The 17,037-nt window shown below is 39.4% G+C and overlaps 1 protein-coding gene across 1 annotated transcript; it reads right to left on the reverse strand.

Annotated features, from left to right (window-relative positions):
• Positions 1-788: 788 nt before the first annotated feature.
• On the reverse strand, positions 789-5,931 carry SRP19 (signal recognition particle 19). Its single transcript, XM_026052856.1, has 5 exons — positions 5,843-5,931; positions 4,383-4,458; positions 3,251-3,322; positions 2,438-2,549; positions 789-1,366 (listed from the first exon to the last, which is right to left on the reverse strand). The coding sequence occupies exons 1-5, from the start codon at positions 5,881-5,883 to the stop codon at positions 1,233-1,235; spliced, it is 435 nt and encodes a 144-aa protein (XP_025908641.1). The 5' UTR covers positions 5,884-5,931; the 3' UTR covers positions 789-1,232.
• Positions 5,932-17,037: the final 11,106 nt, after the last annotated feature.

Below are 17,037 nucleotides of genomic sequence, written 5' to 3' on the forward strand. Positions count from 1 at the left end.
GTGCATACAAATTTTTTGGATACTCACCTTATAGCCATTGCAAACAGATACCCACTGATTTGACTTCCATATTTTTTTGATGCCAACAGCCTACAGCTGTGACTAGCTATTACAACTTTGGAAGAGAGTCCATCCACCTCAAATTAGTATTATGGAGCAGTTATTCTCTCTTATGAAATAATTTCCAAACAGCTCTCACTTTTCTGCAAATATGGTTTCAGAGAAATTACTCAACTCTCGGGATGGGCCAGGAATACCTGAAGCTCTCAAATCTGTGAATTATGGTCATTTATAGACTGTGCTCTCCAGTCTTTCTTGCACACTGGCAATGTGTTCCCAAGTTGCAACCACCTGTTAACACTTTCCTAACTGTGTAGTGCATAAACACCTTAGTAGCGGCCTCTGGCCATGTCCACTGACTTGCTGATCTGTCTCCTCTCCCTACCAGGTGGATTCCTGTAGCTCCTGAAGAACAGCTTCACCAGCTCCTCAGTTTTACATGCATTTTCAAGGATAGATCCTCCAGAGACAGCACGTGTAAACTGCTAGGTCTGCAGAAACAACTGAAGTTATTATCTTACCCTGCTAGATCACAAGATGTCTAGATAGCCAGAAGTGTCTGACTAGCATAAAACGTTAAAATATTATCTCTACAGTACGTAGGAGACATCTTTAAGATTGTGGGGGAGAAATGAACACCTTCAGCAACAATATTTTACAATTAGATTTTTCAAAATTAACTTGTTGCCTTTATTGATACACTTGACAGCTGTGAAAGATAATTGGCAAGGAAAGCTTACAGAGTCATTTTTCTGCTTGCAACACAGGCCATCCCCAGAATAACATAATCATTTAACTAGTACAGAGAAATGATGTACTAAGGCAAGTTCTTCTCTGGTATCTAGTCTGCATAAGATATTTTAAGCTGAATAACACTGCATATTTCTTCTGGAAAGAGTAATTCTCCCACCTGCTGCATTTGCTCATGTTCTTCCACTTCCAGAACTGGATGTTAGCTTTAGGCTTGCAGGTTGGGTGTGAGGATAGACAGATTTACTGTGACACAGCAGAGAGGCGGTTACATGCATCCCAGTTCTGGAAAAAGCGGGCAGTTCTATTCGGCCTCACCTGTTCTTGCCCCTGCCCTCCCCCCACATCTTTCACTTCCAAGTTGCAGTCAGTAACGTGTCCATCCATATCCGCATTAAGTAATGATTACTCCAGTTGCAGGTTCATTTCTTTTTCTTCCCTTTGCCTTTCTTGCCTCCCTCTCCTTGCTGGAGACTTTGTTCCCCAGCTCCCATTTTTTGTGTTCTTGTTTTCAGTTTGGGAATAGTTTCTGCCGCATAAAGCATCACCGATTTACCTGAAAACAAAGTGTATGCAATGAATACATCATAGGTAAAGAACATTCACATCATTTTGAAAATTAGTCTTCAGCCACAGATTATTTTTGTTAAAGTGAATACAAAAAGCTCTTCTGACTTTCCACATGCAGCTGGAAGACCATGCAAAGCCTTGGCTGGATTAAATCCTTAAGAAAAGGACTGGAAGTATCACAGCTTGCTAGAAGCCTGACATTATTGAAACCACATTAAGGCCTCTCTTGCAGAGCCATCACGACTGAGGTATGCCCTCCTGGATTACCTGTATCAGACTGGCAGGTGACCTCATAGCCTCCAAAGCATCTACACTCTTCTAACAACTCTCTCCTCTTGTTTTTCAAGGTAGTTGGCACAAAATATCCAGACAATTGGTACAAGCATCTTTAGAAAGACTTGTGTCTCTTCTCCCACATGGAGCACAGCTTTAAATGATCACCTTACTAACAGAATTTACATCATTCTAAATTCAGCAATCTTCTTGCACACCTTTCATAGGTATCTTCCCCTTTACATTCTGAGCAATTGCCAGAAAAAAAAAATGCAAAAGCTGCCACATTTGCTTTTTTACTTATTAATAGGAATAGCTCATCTTGCATAACAAGTTATGAAACTTTCAGGGTCCCTCCCACTTTAGTTGGAAGAAATAAGCATACACTCGATGTTGTAATTTATCGGTTTGTCACCTGTAAAGATGCTTAACTGATGCATGTAACCTTAAAAAAAAGCTGGAATTTAGCCATTTTAATACCAACACCGATTCTGAGAAATTACATCGTACATCTTAAATGGTTGTTTTGCTCTCTACAGCCAGTACGTGACTTTTATTTTTTGATTTCAAGCACTGAATAAAAAGCAGGATTAAAAACAGTACTTTTCAAATTCCACTTTTTTACCGTATTTGATTTAAAGAGGTGAATTTTTTTGATGTTGAATTCCCAAACTTTTCATTGTAATTTATTGAGCAAGGATGATAATACAACACAAAAAATTACAAAACCAAAAATTTCTGTTTTACTAACAGTTAAAGCGCCTAACAGAGATGCTCTACTCACGTGTTGGAAACTGAGGTAAACATGGGTTGCCATCTTCTTGTTTAAGCTGAATTCGTACTCTACCCCTGTACTGCACATCGCGATTCCACTCTCTGGGATACATCTTATTTTTCTGTCAAATGAAAAGAGATATTTTTTTAATAGGGATATGAAGCATCAGAATGATTTTTCTGACTATTTCCAAGTAAATATTCAAGTCACAGCAGCCTGCAAGGAATTCTTCTGAGCATATCAAACTAATAACCTCAACTCTGCATCCGTGCCATCCATCGTTTAGCCAACACATTAAAATCCAAAGCAATCGCTTAGCTTTTCCAGAAGCACATTCACCAAGTAACTTGCTAAAGAGCCTGTCGTACTATTCCACCAACCTGGATCATGGTGACACAGGTTTTGTTTCATCTCCACAGCACAAACTTTTCTAGAACACCTTGAGACAATTTGAGATATTTTTTAAAATTTAATTTATACAGTTCTAGGTTGCAGAATTAGTTTTTACTGTGTCTTTCTCCATGATGCACTTTCAAGAATCTAGTATAGTCTTCTCAGAATGTGTAAGTATATACATATAGACATTGTACAGTTATTGTTTCTAGGCTAGGGCATCATTATCTATGAGATACATGATTTTTACCTCGTATATAGTTTTCCAACATCTTTGGAAACTTTGCCACTATGTTGTTACTGCACAAAGAAAACAAATATTCTGGCTGATGACCAAAGCTTTTCAATTACAATTTAACTCTGCTTGTGAGTAAAGAAAATGAAAAAAAAAAAAAAAAGAGACCAAGTTTTTTTTATTATTATTCTTACCTCTACAAGTACATTGAATCCAACTGCTGCGCAAACATCCTGGATTTCTGTAGATGTTGGATTTTCAACAGCCTGCAGAACACATTTGAGTTATTCATTTTTAAATATTTAGTTACATATGTGGTAATACTTTGATTCAAAGTTTCCACCTATGCTCTACAACTAGAAAAAGTGGATGGGAAAAGACAAGGCACAAACCATGACAAATCTGCTGTAGAGTAAGTTGTGAGTATGGTCTAGAAAAAAAACAAAAAAAAAAAAAACAAGAAGGAAAAAAAAAGGTAGAGATGTCACATCAGAAGAAAAAAAGGAAAGAGATGAAACAGAATTATTCAGGAGAGGGGAGAAAGTAACAGATTGCCTAGAGAAAATAAGTGAAATGAAGCAACATTTATTATACTACTACTGCTACTACTATTACTAAAAAAATAAATAAAAAAGATGACTGAGAACAGAAGTTTTCCAGGCACAGGACAGCAGATCTCTCCCATAAATACAACTTTCAGCAGATCTCTCAAATAAAGACAACTTTTATTGGAACTTATCTTAACATATGCATTTTATGTGCTTTGTCCCTTTATTACTGTCAAGGACAGAACTTGGTACACGTGGTGCACATCCTTAGTAGCTGTGGTACATATACTTAGTAGCCGTTTTTAATGTGTCCAGAAATTCAGTAATTTCAGTCTTTTACTATATTTTAACAAAGAATTTTTGACTATAAAAGACTTCTTTCACTTCTTATGATTTCTTTTTTTACTACTATGAGAAAAGTAATCAGTTTTTTGATAAGCCAGATCACCAATCAAATTAGCTTTTGCTTCCTACTGCTGTCTGTAACACTCATGTAAATTCTGCAGTAGATTATCAAGTGCATTATCTTTCTGCACTTCATCTCCTGCCAAAGGTTGCTCACATAAAAGCAGAAACTTAAAGCCAGTGCTCCTCTGATCAGTTCACATGATGACACTAAGCTACTTTCAAACACATTATAATTTCTAGTTACCAGTCAGTCTGTTTGCTGAGGGGGAAAATGGAAGATCAGCTTTGTTTGAGACTTAGTTTTAACTATTTCCCAATTCCCTATGTACACTGCAAAGCAAGAAGTATTTCCCTGCCACCCACAAATTACTTTGTCTATAGGTATCCTTCTTCCTTCTGCTATTGTCTTCTTGTTATTTAGATACGCTGGATAAATGCAGATGAATCTGGAAGAGAAAAAATAACAAGATTAAGGAATATAAACTCGTTGTTTGATCAATGGTAAAACAAAACAAAACAGCCCGTTTCCATAACATAAGAGTTTCTGTAGTTTAAAATAGCTGGTTACTTTCCCCTTGATTAATTTAAAAAACATTGCAAAATTCCACTTCCATCGAAGAGACTTTGCCAGATACCAGTTTCAGAAGCAGGATACAGACAAAGGAAGAAGCTACCTCCTAGGCTATTTGCGGGGGAAGAAAAAGAAAAGGAGGTGGAAAGAGCATGTTTGACCTACAGCTTTTCACAAAATAAAATCTAACACACACACTTCACTCAGAAGCTCAGAGGAATTACAGAAGCCTTGCTGAAAGTTTCTAACACTCTCACTGCTGATTAATTTCAATTTCTTGATAAAAAACAGATTTTATCAAGGATTTTTGTCCCTGTTTCCTATGCTTCCTATTCTCCCCATAAAAAAATCTATCCAAACTCAGACAAGTTACAAAGCTTCTGAAAAACTAAAGAGACTTGCTAGAGGTAAGATTTTGTCAAGCACATGTAAGGCCAAGAGCGACAGAACCTCACTCTTGCTTCTCATCAGGCAAACATACTCGCACAGTATCTCTACCTCTGAGGAGGCAGAAATTGAACAAATTATCTGGAGCAGACTGGTATTCAGTGACAGGGAGTCACTGATGAGGGTTAAAAGGTGGCATCTCTGAGGAAAGGGTCTGTCTCACTGAAAAGGTGTGAAGTTCACAACCACCAACAGACTGCACTTATGTCTCCTCAGTTTACTTTTGAAGATGAAAACAGAGAATGACACACTTGTGCAACATGAAGCACCCCGGCACCACGAAGGGTTTAATTCTCACTTCCTGTATCACAGAACAAATGAGCAGTGATAATCTCCCCCATGTCACCCCCTGCACGCGGTCACGGAGGGGGCTGCAGGACACAGAGCTGCACATCTCGGGGCTCACGGGAAAGCTGAGCCCTGCTCCACCACTTCGGAAAGCACCGGGATGACTAAGCATTTCAGCCACAGCAAGTTCAATACGAGGCTGTTAACAACGCTGTATTTGTAACTGCCTTTGAAGACACGCACTGCAGAAACGCTAACAACAAAACACAGCTCTGAGGCCCGAGCACCTCGCATGGTGAGAGAGGTGCCCGGTTCCTTTTCACATACGGAAGTAAGAAGCAGTCAAAACCCTCCTCAAACCAACCGCTTGGAGCTAAACGCAACCCGCCGCCCCCAGCGCCAACGCGACGGCGCCAACGCGCCCAGGCCGCGTCACGCTCCCGCCCGGCGGCCAGGCCGAGGCGCACGGGCGCCCGCCCGCCGGGCCCCTCCCGACACCGGGGCCGTGCCGCAGGCCACGCTACCTCTCCTTATCGGCCGGGGAGGCGGTGGCGGCCGCAGCCATGATAACGGCAGCAACGGCCGCGCAGCCGCTACCGCCGCCCGCCGGGCCGGCCGCCTCACGCCAGAAGTCCCGCCCTCTCCTTTCCTGGGAGGGGTCGCGGCTTGCGATTGGGCACCGTTGCTGTCCCTCAAGGGCGCCAGCCTATAGAAGAGCGCAACGTAACGGCGGCAGAGCGCCTATGTGTTCGCTGCTGCGCAGGCGCCTCTGGTGCGGGACGTGAGGCGGTGGCTCCTGGGGCGGGGCGGGGCGGGGCGGGGCCGGGCCGGGCCGGGGCGTTCGTTGGAAACGGTGACGAGCAGTGACGAACGGGCGGCGCCGTGCGCTGCGCGCAGGAGTGGGAGGTGGCGGCTCTGAGCGCCGCCCCAGCTCCGTGGCGCCGCTGCGAGCCGCAGCGCCGCAGCCGGGAAGCTCCCCCGCAGCGTTCGCAGCGTTTCTGCGCTGGAAATGGCGGCCGGCCGCCCGGCGCGCCCCGGCCCGGCCCGGCCCGCCGCCTTGGGGTGTCGCTGTGGAGCGGGCCAGGGTGCGGGCACCTACAGAGCGCGGAGAGCCCAGCACGTCGTCGTCAAAGCGCGGTTTTACCGCAACTTGCAGGGAGGTCCAGTGCTGTTCACACGCCTCGGTGTGAAAATGCGCTGCACCACCAGAATGCCGATTGGAACGGGACACATTATGGAAAGATCCTTTCAGAGCTAAGGCAGTGGCTTGTGTAGCAAGGACACGACAAGTGAACCAGGTCTTTGGAGGCAGGGACCTCCTGGTCTGCACCTTAAATGTCATGTGAGCATGATCCTGTGCTAAGAAATCTCTGTGGAAGCTTGCCAGCCTTTCAGGACACTTGAGTTACACCAATGCGGTATTCTGCACAAACACAGTTTCCATAGGCCATATCAAGGGTGGCATTCAAAGAGCAAACATGTTTCAGTCCAAGGCAGCAAAACAGCCGCTGTGCCTGGTGAGCACAGGCAGTAACAGTGCTGCCTGCTGGAGGGTGATGTTCCTGCTGAACGCTTTGTGCAGTCCCGGGAGGGAAGGACCACCCGGAGGTTTGGCAGCAGCCATCAGCTCTGTCCTTCATGAGCACAAAGTGCACAGACCTGCTGCTCACAGGACAGCGCAGCAGTGACGATGGCCAGACTGAATGGATGCAAGCCCTAGTGAAAGATGAACTCACAGGGCACATTTTGTGCACTGCTACATTCTCCAATTAAACCTTTTAATGCAGCAGCAATGCTCCAGGGCACACAGCTGAAAATGCTTTTGTCCATTAGTCTGTATTCTGTGGGTTTTGTTTTCTTTTCAATAAAGTATACAGCTGTCTAAGGTGAAGTGCTGAATATGAGGATGCAGAGATGCGGCGCAACACAAACGAAATTCCAGGAAAGAGCTGTAAGGACAGTGCATGAAAACTTGGAAGAGTTACCAAGTGCTTCTGGAAGAATCCAAGTGGCATTTAGCACCCAGACAGGAGTTATTTGGGCCACTGGTTCTTTTGAACAGAGAGCAGTTCTGTTGTCTTCCTGTGTTCCCTCTTCACTCTTGTCATGCCTGACATGAACATGCTGTTCAGACTGCTACAGAAGCAGCTTTCAAAAATGTGATGGCAGCTAGGTGAGAGCAGGCCAATGCATTGATACCTCTTTAGAAAGATATGGTGATGACACGAGAAGTTACATAAAGTGAGCTGAGTAAAAATAGGAAGCTTTTTGTACAATAGCATGGTGTTGATATTTTCTACTGATGCACAGATGTCATAATTCACTATGTCATTATTCCACAAAAATATAGAAGAAATTTTAAGTGAAATTATAACCTTTAAATTATAATCCTGAGACGTGTGATGACATCAGAACTGAAATAATTCATTTTGACACTAAAACATGTGGAAAACCTACTTGAGAAACACAAAAAGCACAGAATAACTGCATGCTTTAGCGGTGCTGTTGATGGAGAATAACCTAGTGAAGTTGTGGAACATCTTGCAAGGTTGAAGAACAGACAGGTACCTGCTTTTTGAGTGATGCTGTCAGATGCTGTGAAGAAAAACATTCCCATTTAAGGTAAGGAATTACCAGTGCTGTTTAGCACAACACCCTTCAAGTCTTGGTGCTGGAGAGGCTGGGTCATTTCACAAGAGTTTTGTTCACGGCACCTCAGCCTCCGTGGCGCCACGTGCAATATAAGCTGTGTGCAGGTTAGATTTCCTTGCAGTTGTGGTGTCCCCATACCTGTACCGATGCACAGCAGAGTTCTAGTCTGATGCTTAAATTAAACATGTTCATCACTAAACCGTGTTACTGTATTCCTAACCTGGGACACATGGTATTGAATAAAGCTAGATTTCTTTCTGAAAAACAATATTCTTGCAGAGTTTAAATAAAAGGACTACCTGATGCTTTTCGGGAAAAAAATGGTATTGCCACAGTTTCAAATACCATTAATAAAAATTAGGCTAAAACTTAATAAATACTAGAAGTTATTTCTTCATTGTGCCATTTTTCCTTAGATTTTTGCAATGTTTCTAATGTTTCAGCTAGTTTGTAACCACTTTCTGGTGTATAACAAACTGCTATTAGACAACAGACTGAGAAGCACTGCTGTGATATTAAAGGTGGCAGCAAACACAGCTGCAGTTTGGCAGATACTGCAGTACAGCATTTGGCCCATGCAAATATTGCAGTATGATACTTGGTCTAATACTGCCCCTACATATTAAAGTTGCTGTCAGCCTGCCCACTTAGTTTAGGATCTTGAGAAGGCTTTTATGTATTCATTTGATGGTGCTCTATTTGGTAACAGTATGGTATTTTTTTTTCCTTTGTATGAGTTCATATAATTTCTTAATGATTCCTTTTTTAAAATAATTTTTAAACTTACTTTTATGGAATATAACAGCTGCATAGACGAAATAAGTATTTGTGCTGATGGTGTAAAGAATTTTTCACATCTGTTTCAGATAGAAATATAAATGATTGTTGGAAACTGAGTTTGTGGAGTTACAGACTGAATTATATAGCATTCATGGCTGACCACAATGAGGGAGACATGTCTTCTTTTCTGCAGATCCTATTATTAATACTGTGTCTTGGTGCTAGAATTCACAATATATTGAAACTAACATGCCTAAAATGAAGCATTAGGTACAAACATGTCAGTTTAATCCCTACTATTCTTATAAAAGAGTCACATTGAGTATGTATGGCACCTGACCACCATTTTTTGTCATGTCACAAGACATTTATTTTAAACTTAAAATTCTGTGTTTCCAGCCTGAAGAATTCAGAGACATAAGTAGGTCACAAAACACACTAACTCAGACATATGAAAGCAGCATGCACTCTACAAATATCTATTGTTCCTGACACCAGAAATTCAGTAATTAAACCAAACTTGACAGCTAAAACATTCAGAGCAATGTGGAGATAAGGCGTAATTGCTCTTGAGTGTAGGAACTACATGTGTCAGAAGCAAAATTTCAGAATTCCAAATAATGTCTTTGTTTAGTACCAGGGACACTGGTTTCTGAATGCTGTGTATAACCTCATTCCATTTGTCTTAACTAGGCAGTGCAAATGGAAGTGGCAAAGAATGAACACTGGAGCACGTGCATTTCAGACACAGTTCTCCCAGAGACACACCACAGTAAGGTGCACTCAGTCAAAATCTATGACTGTGATGGGGAAAAAAATGAAGAAAAAAATATATTCAAGGGCCTGTACAATTATGAAACAGAAATTCAGCAGCGATGGTGATACAGGATGGTACTTTTCACCTTGGATAAGCTCAGATGCCCTAACTGAAAGTGGCTGCCTGAGCAAATGCATCTGGGTTGAGCCAAAACAATACTCGCGTGTGTTAATGCAACTATCATGTACCGGAATCACCTCCTTGGAACATAGCATAGGTGCTCTGTTCACTCTGATCTGCTGTTACACTTTTTAAATACACTGGAAATCTGATTGTTAGAGAAATAGATCAGTGACATTTGGGAGGAGGTATGTTTTGAGCTGGATTGGTGCCAAACCTCTGTATTGGGCTGTTGATACAGTGCAGAACAAATGAAAAGGATGCAGGGTAAAATCTTCGTTGGTTCAATAGATATTGAAAGGAAGGGTTGAGCAGAGAAGGATTTCTGTATAAGCAGTCTGCATAAGCAAAGATTCAAAAAAAAAAAGAAGTATCTTCACATACAGGGAAAACTAATGGAAATAAAACAAGCCATTTAAATGCAGAGTGAGCCATAGCATCTTGGTATATTCTACTTTTAGAATGCTGTGCATACCACTTTCCTCAAAGAAGTGATTATTTCAGCTCCATGGACTACACTGTTCTTTCTGTCTTATTCAAAGTCTTGTCCTTAGGAGGTCTTGGAAGAAACACCCCATCATGGCTAGCCTACAATTTAAGAGACTATGGCACCACTTACTCTCCTTAGTACTCAGCAGAAAAGTCCCTTCTGCTCCTAAGTACAGTAGAGTCCTTGAAATCATCATGATAGCACATGCATCCTTAAAAAGACATAAACATCCACAAGATTTATAAAGCTATTTTGGGCTTGCTGGTTTCAATTTAAGTAACTGCTGCACCGTAAGAGCAGCAGTCCCATAGCTGCCTTGAAAGAGCACTCGAGGGGCAGAACTGCAAGTCGCTAGGAAAGATATTCTAGAAGACAACTCTTGACTTGCATGGAAGAACTCAGGAATACTGCAGACAGGCACTGTGTACAGTGTTTCTCCGAGACACGAGGAAGCCTAGCATGCACCATTACCAGTGGCATCTAGCCAGCCTTTATTTAGCTGGCAACAAATGAACTGGCAAATTGCAAATTAAAAAAATAAGGATTTCTACCCATCTCTAATTCCTTGCTGTTTGCAAAGAATGTGCGAGTGGGACATGTAAAAGTCTGAGTTTCACATCCAATTGTTCCTTGGCCTTTTTTTCTTTCTTTTTGTCTTGTGGAACAGCTGACATGTGTGAAGTTGCAACTGTGCAATCATTTTTTTAGAGCAAAAGGAACCATCATTCATCCATGCTCCTTCAAGACACAATAATAGACTCTCTGCACTAATCTCATAGCCAGGGGACTTCTGTCTGAAAGGCTTCAAAATAGCTTTAAATGCTTAGACAGTGTCAAATAATCCATCACAATACTCTGCTATTACATTATTTTAAGAATAAAGGTGACAACTTTCTTTTCCCACCTAGTGGAAAAAATATATATACACAAATTGGAAGTTTCCAGCCATTCATATTATGGTTTAATCTTTACCTCTGCCTTCCTGCTCTTCCATGGCTACTTCCATGTAAGTGTCTGCCACCACAGACCTTAGTAGCAATCTAAGATGCACAATCTGAATTCTGTTTATTGTATATCCACACCCAATCCCCATGTTCTCCCCACATATGCTATTCTATATAGAAGATTTTATGGATTTTAGAAGAAGGGACAGAATTGGGCACAAGCTACCTTCATTTGGAAAGTATTAAATGTAAAAATGCAAAATATCCCAGTTTTCTTCATCTTTAAACCTCAGGGGATAGGTTAATGCCTTTTTATTCTTGCTATGAAATGTTACCTGTCTTTTAAAAGAATTGCTAGTAAGGAAATTTTTCATATTTTTTATATATATATAAAAAGTATATATATATACACCAAAGTACCAAAGTTCCAAGCAGCCAACCAGTAATTTATCCTTCAATCAAAAGTAATTTATCCTTCAATCAAAAGTCATTTTTTAAACTATGAACTATGACTACTAGAAAACACAGTATATGCTGCTAACTCAGCAACAGTTCATCCTTTTTAGTTTAAATTTTTCTGATCTAACTTTAGCCTTTTAAAGTCTAACGTGAGCAGAGAGGTACAAAATATGCATGTGCATTGTGTGCATAAATGTCTTGTATGTTGGAAATTCAACCAGGGAGTAAAGAATTCATTCATTATTGAAACGAAAGCTGGGAGTTACAGAGTTCCTACAAGCTAAAACAAAATTAAAAAAAAAAAAACAAAACTTTTTGTGAAGTTCTAGTAAATAACAGAGGAAAATTATGGAATTACATTACTGGAATAAATTATACATTGGAAAATGTTGGAATGTATTCTATATGTGTAATACAGCAAATGACTAACTTGTAGTAGCAGCAAAGAAAAGAATTCCAGTCTGACAAGGTGCAATCAAGAGGAAATTTTATGTAACACTGCAAGCAGCAAGTTATGCATAGCAAGCCTAAAATCAGAATTAATATACTGTGAAACAAAATACATCAGAGTAGTTGAAGAAAGAATTAATTACAGAGTTAGGATATAAACAGTAATGCATCTCAGGCAGAAGCAAACAACAAAACTGAAGGAAAAGTAATTGTGGGCTGAGTTGTTAAGATACAACATTTACAGGTGGGAGAATGCATCCGATCTCAAAGGATGAGTATTTTTTGCAGCGAACCAGCATAAGCTTTTTGCATTTGATATCCTACTAAAAAGTAGGGCATAAGAGAAAATCAGTCTTGGCCCCTTACTCTGGACATGAGTGTATTTCACGGACTGAACAAGCCTCCTCTCCATGATATCCTAATTTCAGTTCTACAGTCACTCAAGCAAAGTATGTTTCCACAAACAGCAAAATTAGGCGGCTTTTCTCAAATCTTACACTGGCAGACATTTGTGAATACATAAAGCCAGAACTGTTTTGAAAATTCATGAGGAATAGATCACTTGCAAGTCTGTCCTGGGGAGGCATGACCTGGTCTTCCTGTAAGCAAAGAGCATAGCTGGTAGACTGAAAGTGAGGTATTATTTACACTCTTCGTATTCATCTAGACATAAACAGTTCATTCCGATACCTGGTAAGAACTGTCATGATACCTGTTATGAACTGGTAATAGCTCATACTGTTGTGAACTCTTAAGGTCCTTCAGTCCCACACTGGATCCCCTTTCATTTTAAGTAACCAAACACAACACACAATCAGCCAACTTACCGCTCTGACTAAAAACTCAACCTTAACTACATCAACATTCTCTATACACACATTTACAGATACAATCTCTTATTCTGCCTACAGGAAACTATGAAGCTGGAATGAATTTTTTTTTATATGATTTGAAACGAAAGAAGAGTGTGGACATTTTTACGCTTTTACTTAGAAGTGTAGAAGAGATGGCTGTGGGACCAAAAGGTGAACACATTTGGGGGCAAAAAAGTCCTCAGGGTTTTGACCGTGTGGAGAAAATCATGCTTCATAATGACTGACAGCTTCATCCAGAGCACACATCTCAACAAGACCAGTGCTGCCCGTCAGGCAGATGAATTTTTGGAAGGCATTGCACGAGATAAATGACGTTATGTGTAGGTGGAGGATCATGAGAGACACTCTTGCAGAGTGCACTCTTGCAGTACTTAGCCAGCAAGGTGAGAAAAAGACAGTTTGGAAGGCATCTAACAAGAAGAACATACAAGAGTTTGTAAATTACCTAAATATTTTCCAGACATCCCCATAAGTAGTAATTTCTTCTTTAGGGAGAATTATGTTCTCTTCTCCTTCAAGTCTCTCCTGCAGAACTAGCTGCAGTAAATATATTTATGGATGGATTTACACATTAACACTGAACTTTTTAAAACTGTCACCTGGATGTTTGCTTCTGACAGAAAAAAAATGGGAAAGTGTTGATGAAGAAAAATATCTTTTCCACAAACTACAGATTAATTCAAACTTTAGTTAGTGTTTCCAGGAAAAAGGTGTTTTCTAGAGCATTATATATTTAAATGCAATGTGCTACGGAGCTATTGAGCAGAAGTTCACAGTGAACAGCAGCCAAAGAGCCCAAAATCTTGCTTTTGCAGATGTTTTGCCCAAATTTGCTTTTGCTGTATCAAAACTTAGGGTGAAGAACAGTTGTGAACAATGCGTGTCAGGCTGAAATTGCATGAATGGTCAATCTGATGGTGCAATCTCCATCTGCCACAGGAAGCCATCCCAGTTATCCCGTCACTAGCCCTGGCAGTTTTCAACCTCCTGCTCCTGAGGACTGCATAGCCAGGCACATGGGAAAGGCCACTTCCATTAGCTTTAATGGGAGTGAGGGTGGAGAGGTTCAAAACCAGAGTTCAGCTGTCAGATCAGCAGACAAGAATTTGGTATTTTCAGAGTCCACTTGCATAGTTTCAAAACTAAAATCTCATTAATTTGTGGACCACTGTTGTTCCCCTTGTGTTTTTTTTTTTTTTCCTCCAATGTATTGGGAAATAAAAAATACATCACCGTGGAAAGATGTCTGAGAATCTCTGAAATCTCTCCTTTTCTCCCCTTTGCCCACGACACAGTGTTCAACTTCCCTAAAGAAGTAGCAGAAAATTAGCCACATTGAGGATGTCAGCATAAACAAAAGGTTGCGCTTTGAAGACAAGCCTTGTTTGAAACAATATTCCAATCAGGTCAGGAAAGCCTGTTGAGGCTTTCAATTCTTAAGCTGACATCTCTGATAAAGAGATTTGAAAATTATCTTTAAGCTTTCAGGGAAAAATGCTCTAATGGAAAATTTCAAATGAAAAATATAAACAGATTAGTTCCCTTTTGAAGCTTGCAATCTTCAATCAGAAGAAGAACTTCGACAGAAACTAAGCAGTAACCATACCTGTGGTACATGTACCTTTCATTGAGAAACTAAAACTAATGTATATTTAAGAAAGTGCATTAGGACTTGCAAGGTGGTCATGCTTCCACTTTCACATCAAGAGGACAAAGCTCTAAGTCAGTCTAAAATCAGCATTAAGAATATTGTCAGAGTAAACTGATTTTCAGGTACTAGTTTGATATGCACTGGAAACAGTAAGCTAATTCAAAGACAACTAAAGGTCTGCAAGCAAAATCACAAAACTACAACAGGTTCTGGAGGAGGAAAGGTAATGCACAATAAAAAAAACAGTAGATGACTCTTGGTTCCCATATATCCTTATTTTTCTTCTTTTTGGCTTGATATAAGTAATGTCCTGTTATTTATTGTGGTGACTTTACAGAAATAAAAACAAGCAACCAAGTGCATGTCTTTAGCATATAAACCAAACTGGCTATCATTAGCCTAGACAATGCTACTGAACCAGAAAAATGGAAATGTCTTTAAAACATGTATGTGGGGTATGGATTTTATTTCTGGCATCCATTTTTAGTTAAACACATCTTTGTATCCTAATTGCTAAGATAAATCAAACATCATAGATATCTTTAAATAAGCTATAACATATTTTAATGGATATTGAATATTTTAGATGTAGAATCAGAAAAATGTAAGTCTGGAAGGGATTTCTATAGGTCACCTAAGCCCATCTGCATAGAAGCAGTATGAAATACACTAAATCCCATCCCTAAGAGATGTTTGCTAAACCTCTTCTTAAAACTTCTATAATGGAAAGTTAAAGACTCCCATGGGAAGCATATTTCAGTGTTTTACTACCCTTACAGTTGAGAAGTTTATCTTACATAATTTTTGCTACAAATATAAGCTAGTTGTAAAGATATTAAGAGAAACTTCCCAATTATAATGATCTTGAAATATCCCCAATATTACCAAGACTAGAGAGGCCACTACAATTTCCAAAGACATTTTAGTGCACAATGCATACAGCTATGTATTATTTTGTCCCTTTTTTTCCTCCTTGCTCAATTATAAAAATGTAATCAGAATTTCTTTATTTGGATTCAGTATAACTTTAAACATCTAAGCAGGATGTATATGCAAAGCTGATGACAACTGACCATCCTGGATTACACAGTATACCTACATAATAAAAGCTGAAAGCCTAACACATAAACACACACACACAAAATACCAATTTATATGAAAGATAATCTTTCATTTTAAACATAGAGATGGAGTTCTGTATTCTACTTGAGAAGGACATGCTGACTTTGAACAAATCACTCTGTGAGAGCTCTCAAGAAGCCAATCTTTCTCCATCTCTTAATTCTTCATCTTTAAAAGGTCAGTAACATTCATTAAAATTTTCTGTGATGACTAACATATGCAAATACATTAAATGAGGAATGCTGCTTGATAACAGATTCACTAGATGATAAAAAATATTGCATGTCCGTAAGCAAATTTGATGACAGATAAAGTATAAATGAGTAAATAAGATACTTCTTCCAAAATGATATTCGGCAGTATCTTTTAATTTAATCTTAGTTGATTTCTGTTGATGGTATCTTATTTCTTATGCAGAATTTAAGATAAAAATAGATTAATTCCAATGTCAAACGAAGTAAAACAACCACAGATGTGATACACTCTAACTGCATTAATGCTACCATAAAATTAAATTGCTCTGTTTCAGGGAATACTGAAATCAGGGCATTTTGAATCCTAAATACCAATTATTTAGAATGCTAGCATCAGAACAGCTGAGTTGAGATAAATAACAAACTGAAATGCCATATCATGGCTTGTTCAATCATACACATAAGGGTTAGTATTATATTCTAAGTGTTTCTACTTTAAAACAAATCACATCTAAATTCAGACCACGTATATATATTTTTAGCACAAATTTCTCTTTTAAGCACAAACCATATTCACATGAAAAAGGCTTGAGGCAGCAAATGTCCTGGCTTGTGTATAAAATTGTTCTAATATAGTAACATATTTCTTATCATGGGATTTTTGCAATATTTTTACCTCCATTATTTTTAAAAAATAAATTAAAAAACACATGAAGATTTCAAATAGAATTAAAATTTCATCTCATAGTCACTATTTCACATTCTATATTATTTCTCCCAATTCTAAAAAAAATTTTGTTTTATAAATACTACTTTTGTACATACAATATTGTTTGTTTCTGGCTTGTAGACAAGTCATGAAAACAATTATACTGCTCGATCTCTGGAAATACCCTGCCTTTAGCCTTGTTATGCACCTGAGATGTGTGAAACCGTCTCAATTACAAATTATGGTACAGAAGACCTAGGGCCTGATCCTGCAACTGTGGCCAGCATCCTACAACAGCTAATGCCAGAGATAAAAAGGATGAATCATGGAGGTGCAGGATTCTGCTGGAGCAGGCCGTAAGTGTAAGTGCATATTACAACACATTATAAGGTGACATCTCAAAATAAAATAGCGTCTTTTTATGTAATGCAGAAGTAACACACACATTTTACATAT

Source organism: Nothoprocta perdicaria, unplaced genomic scaffold (genome assembly GCF_003342845.1).
Source record: "Nothoprocta perdicaria isolate Ctin4 unplaced genomic scaffold, notPer1 scaffold_92, whole genome shotgun sequence".
Lineage (NCBI taxonomy): Eukaryota > Metazoa > Chordata > Aves > Tinamiformes > Tinamidae > Nothoprocta > Nothoprocta perdicaria.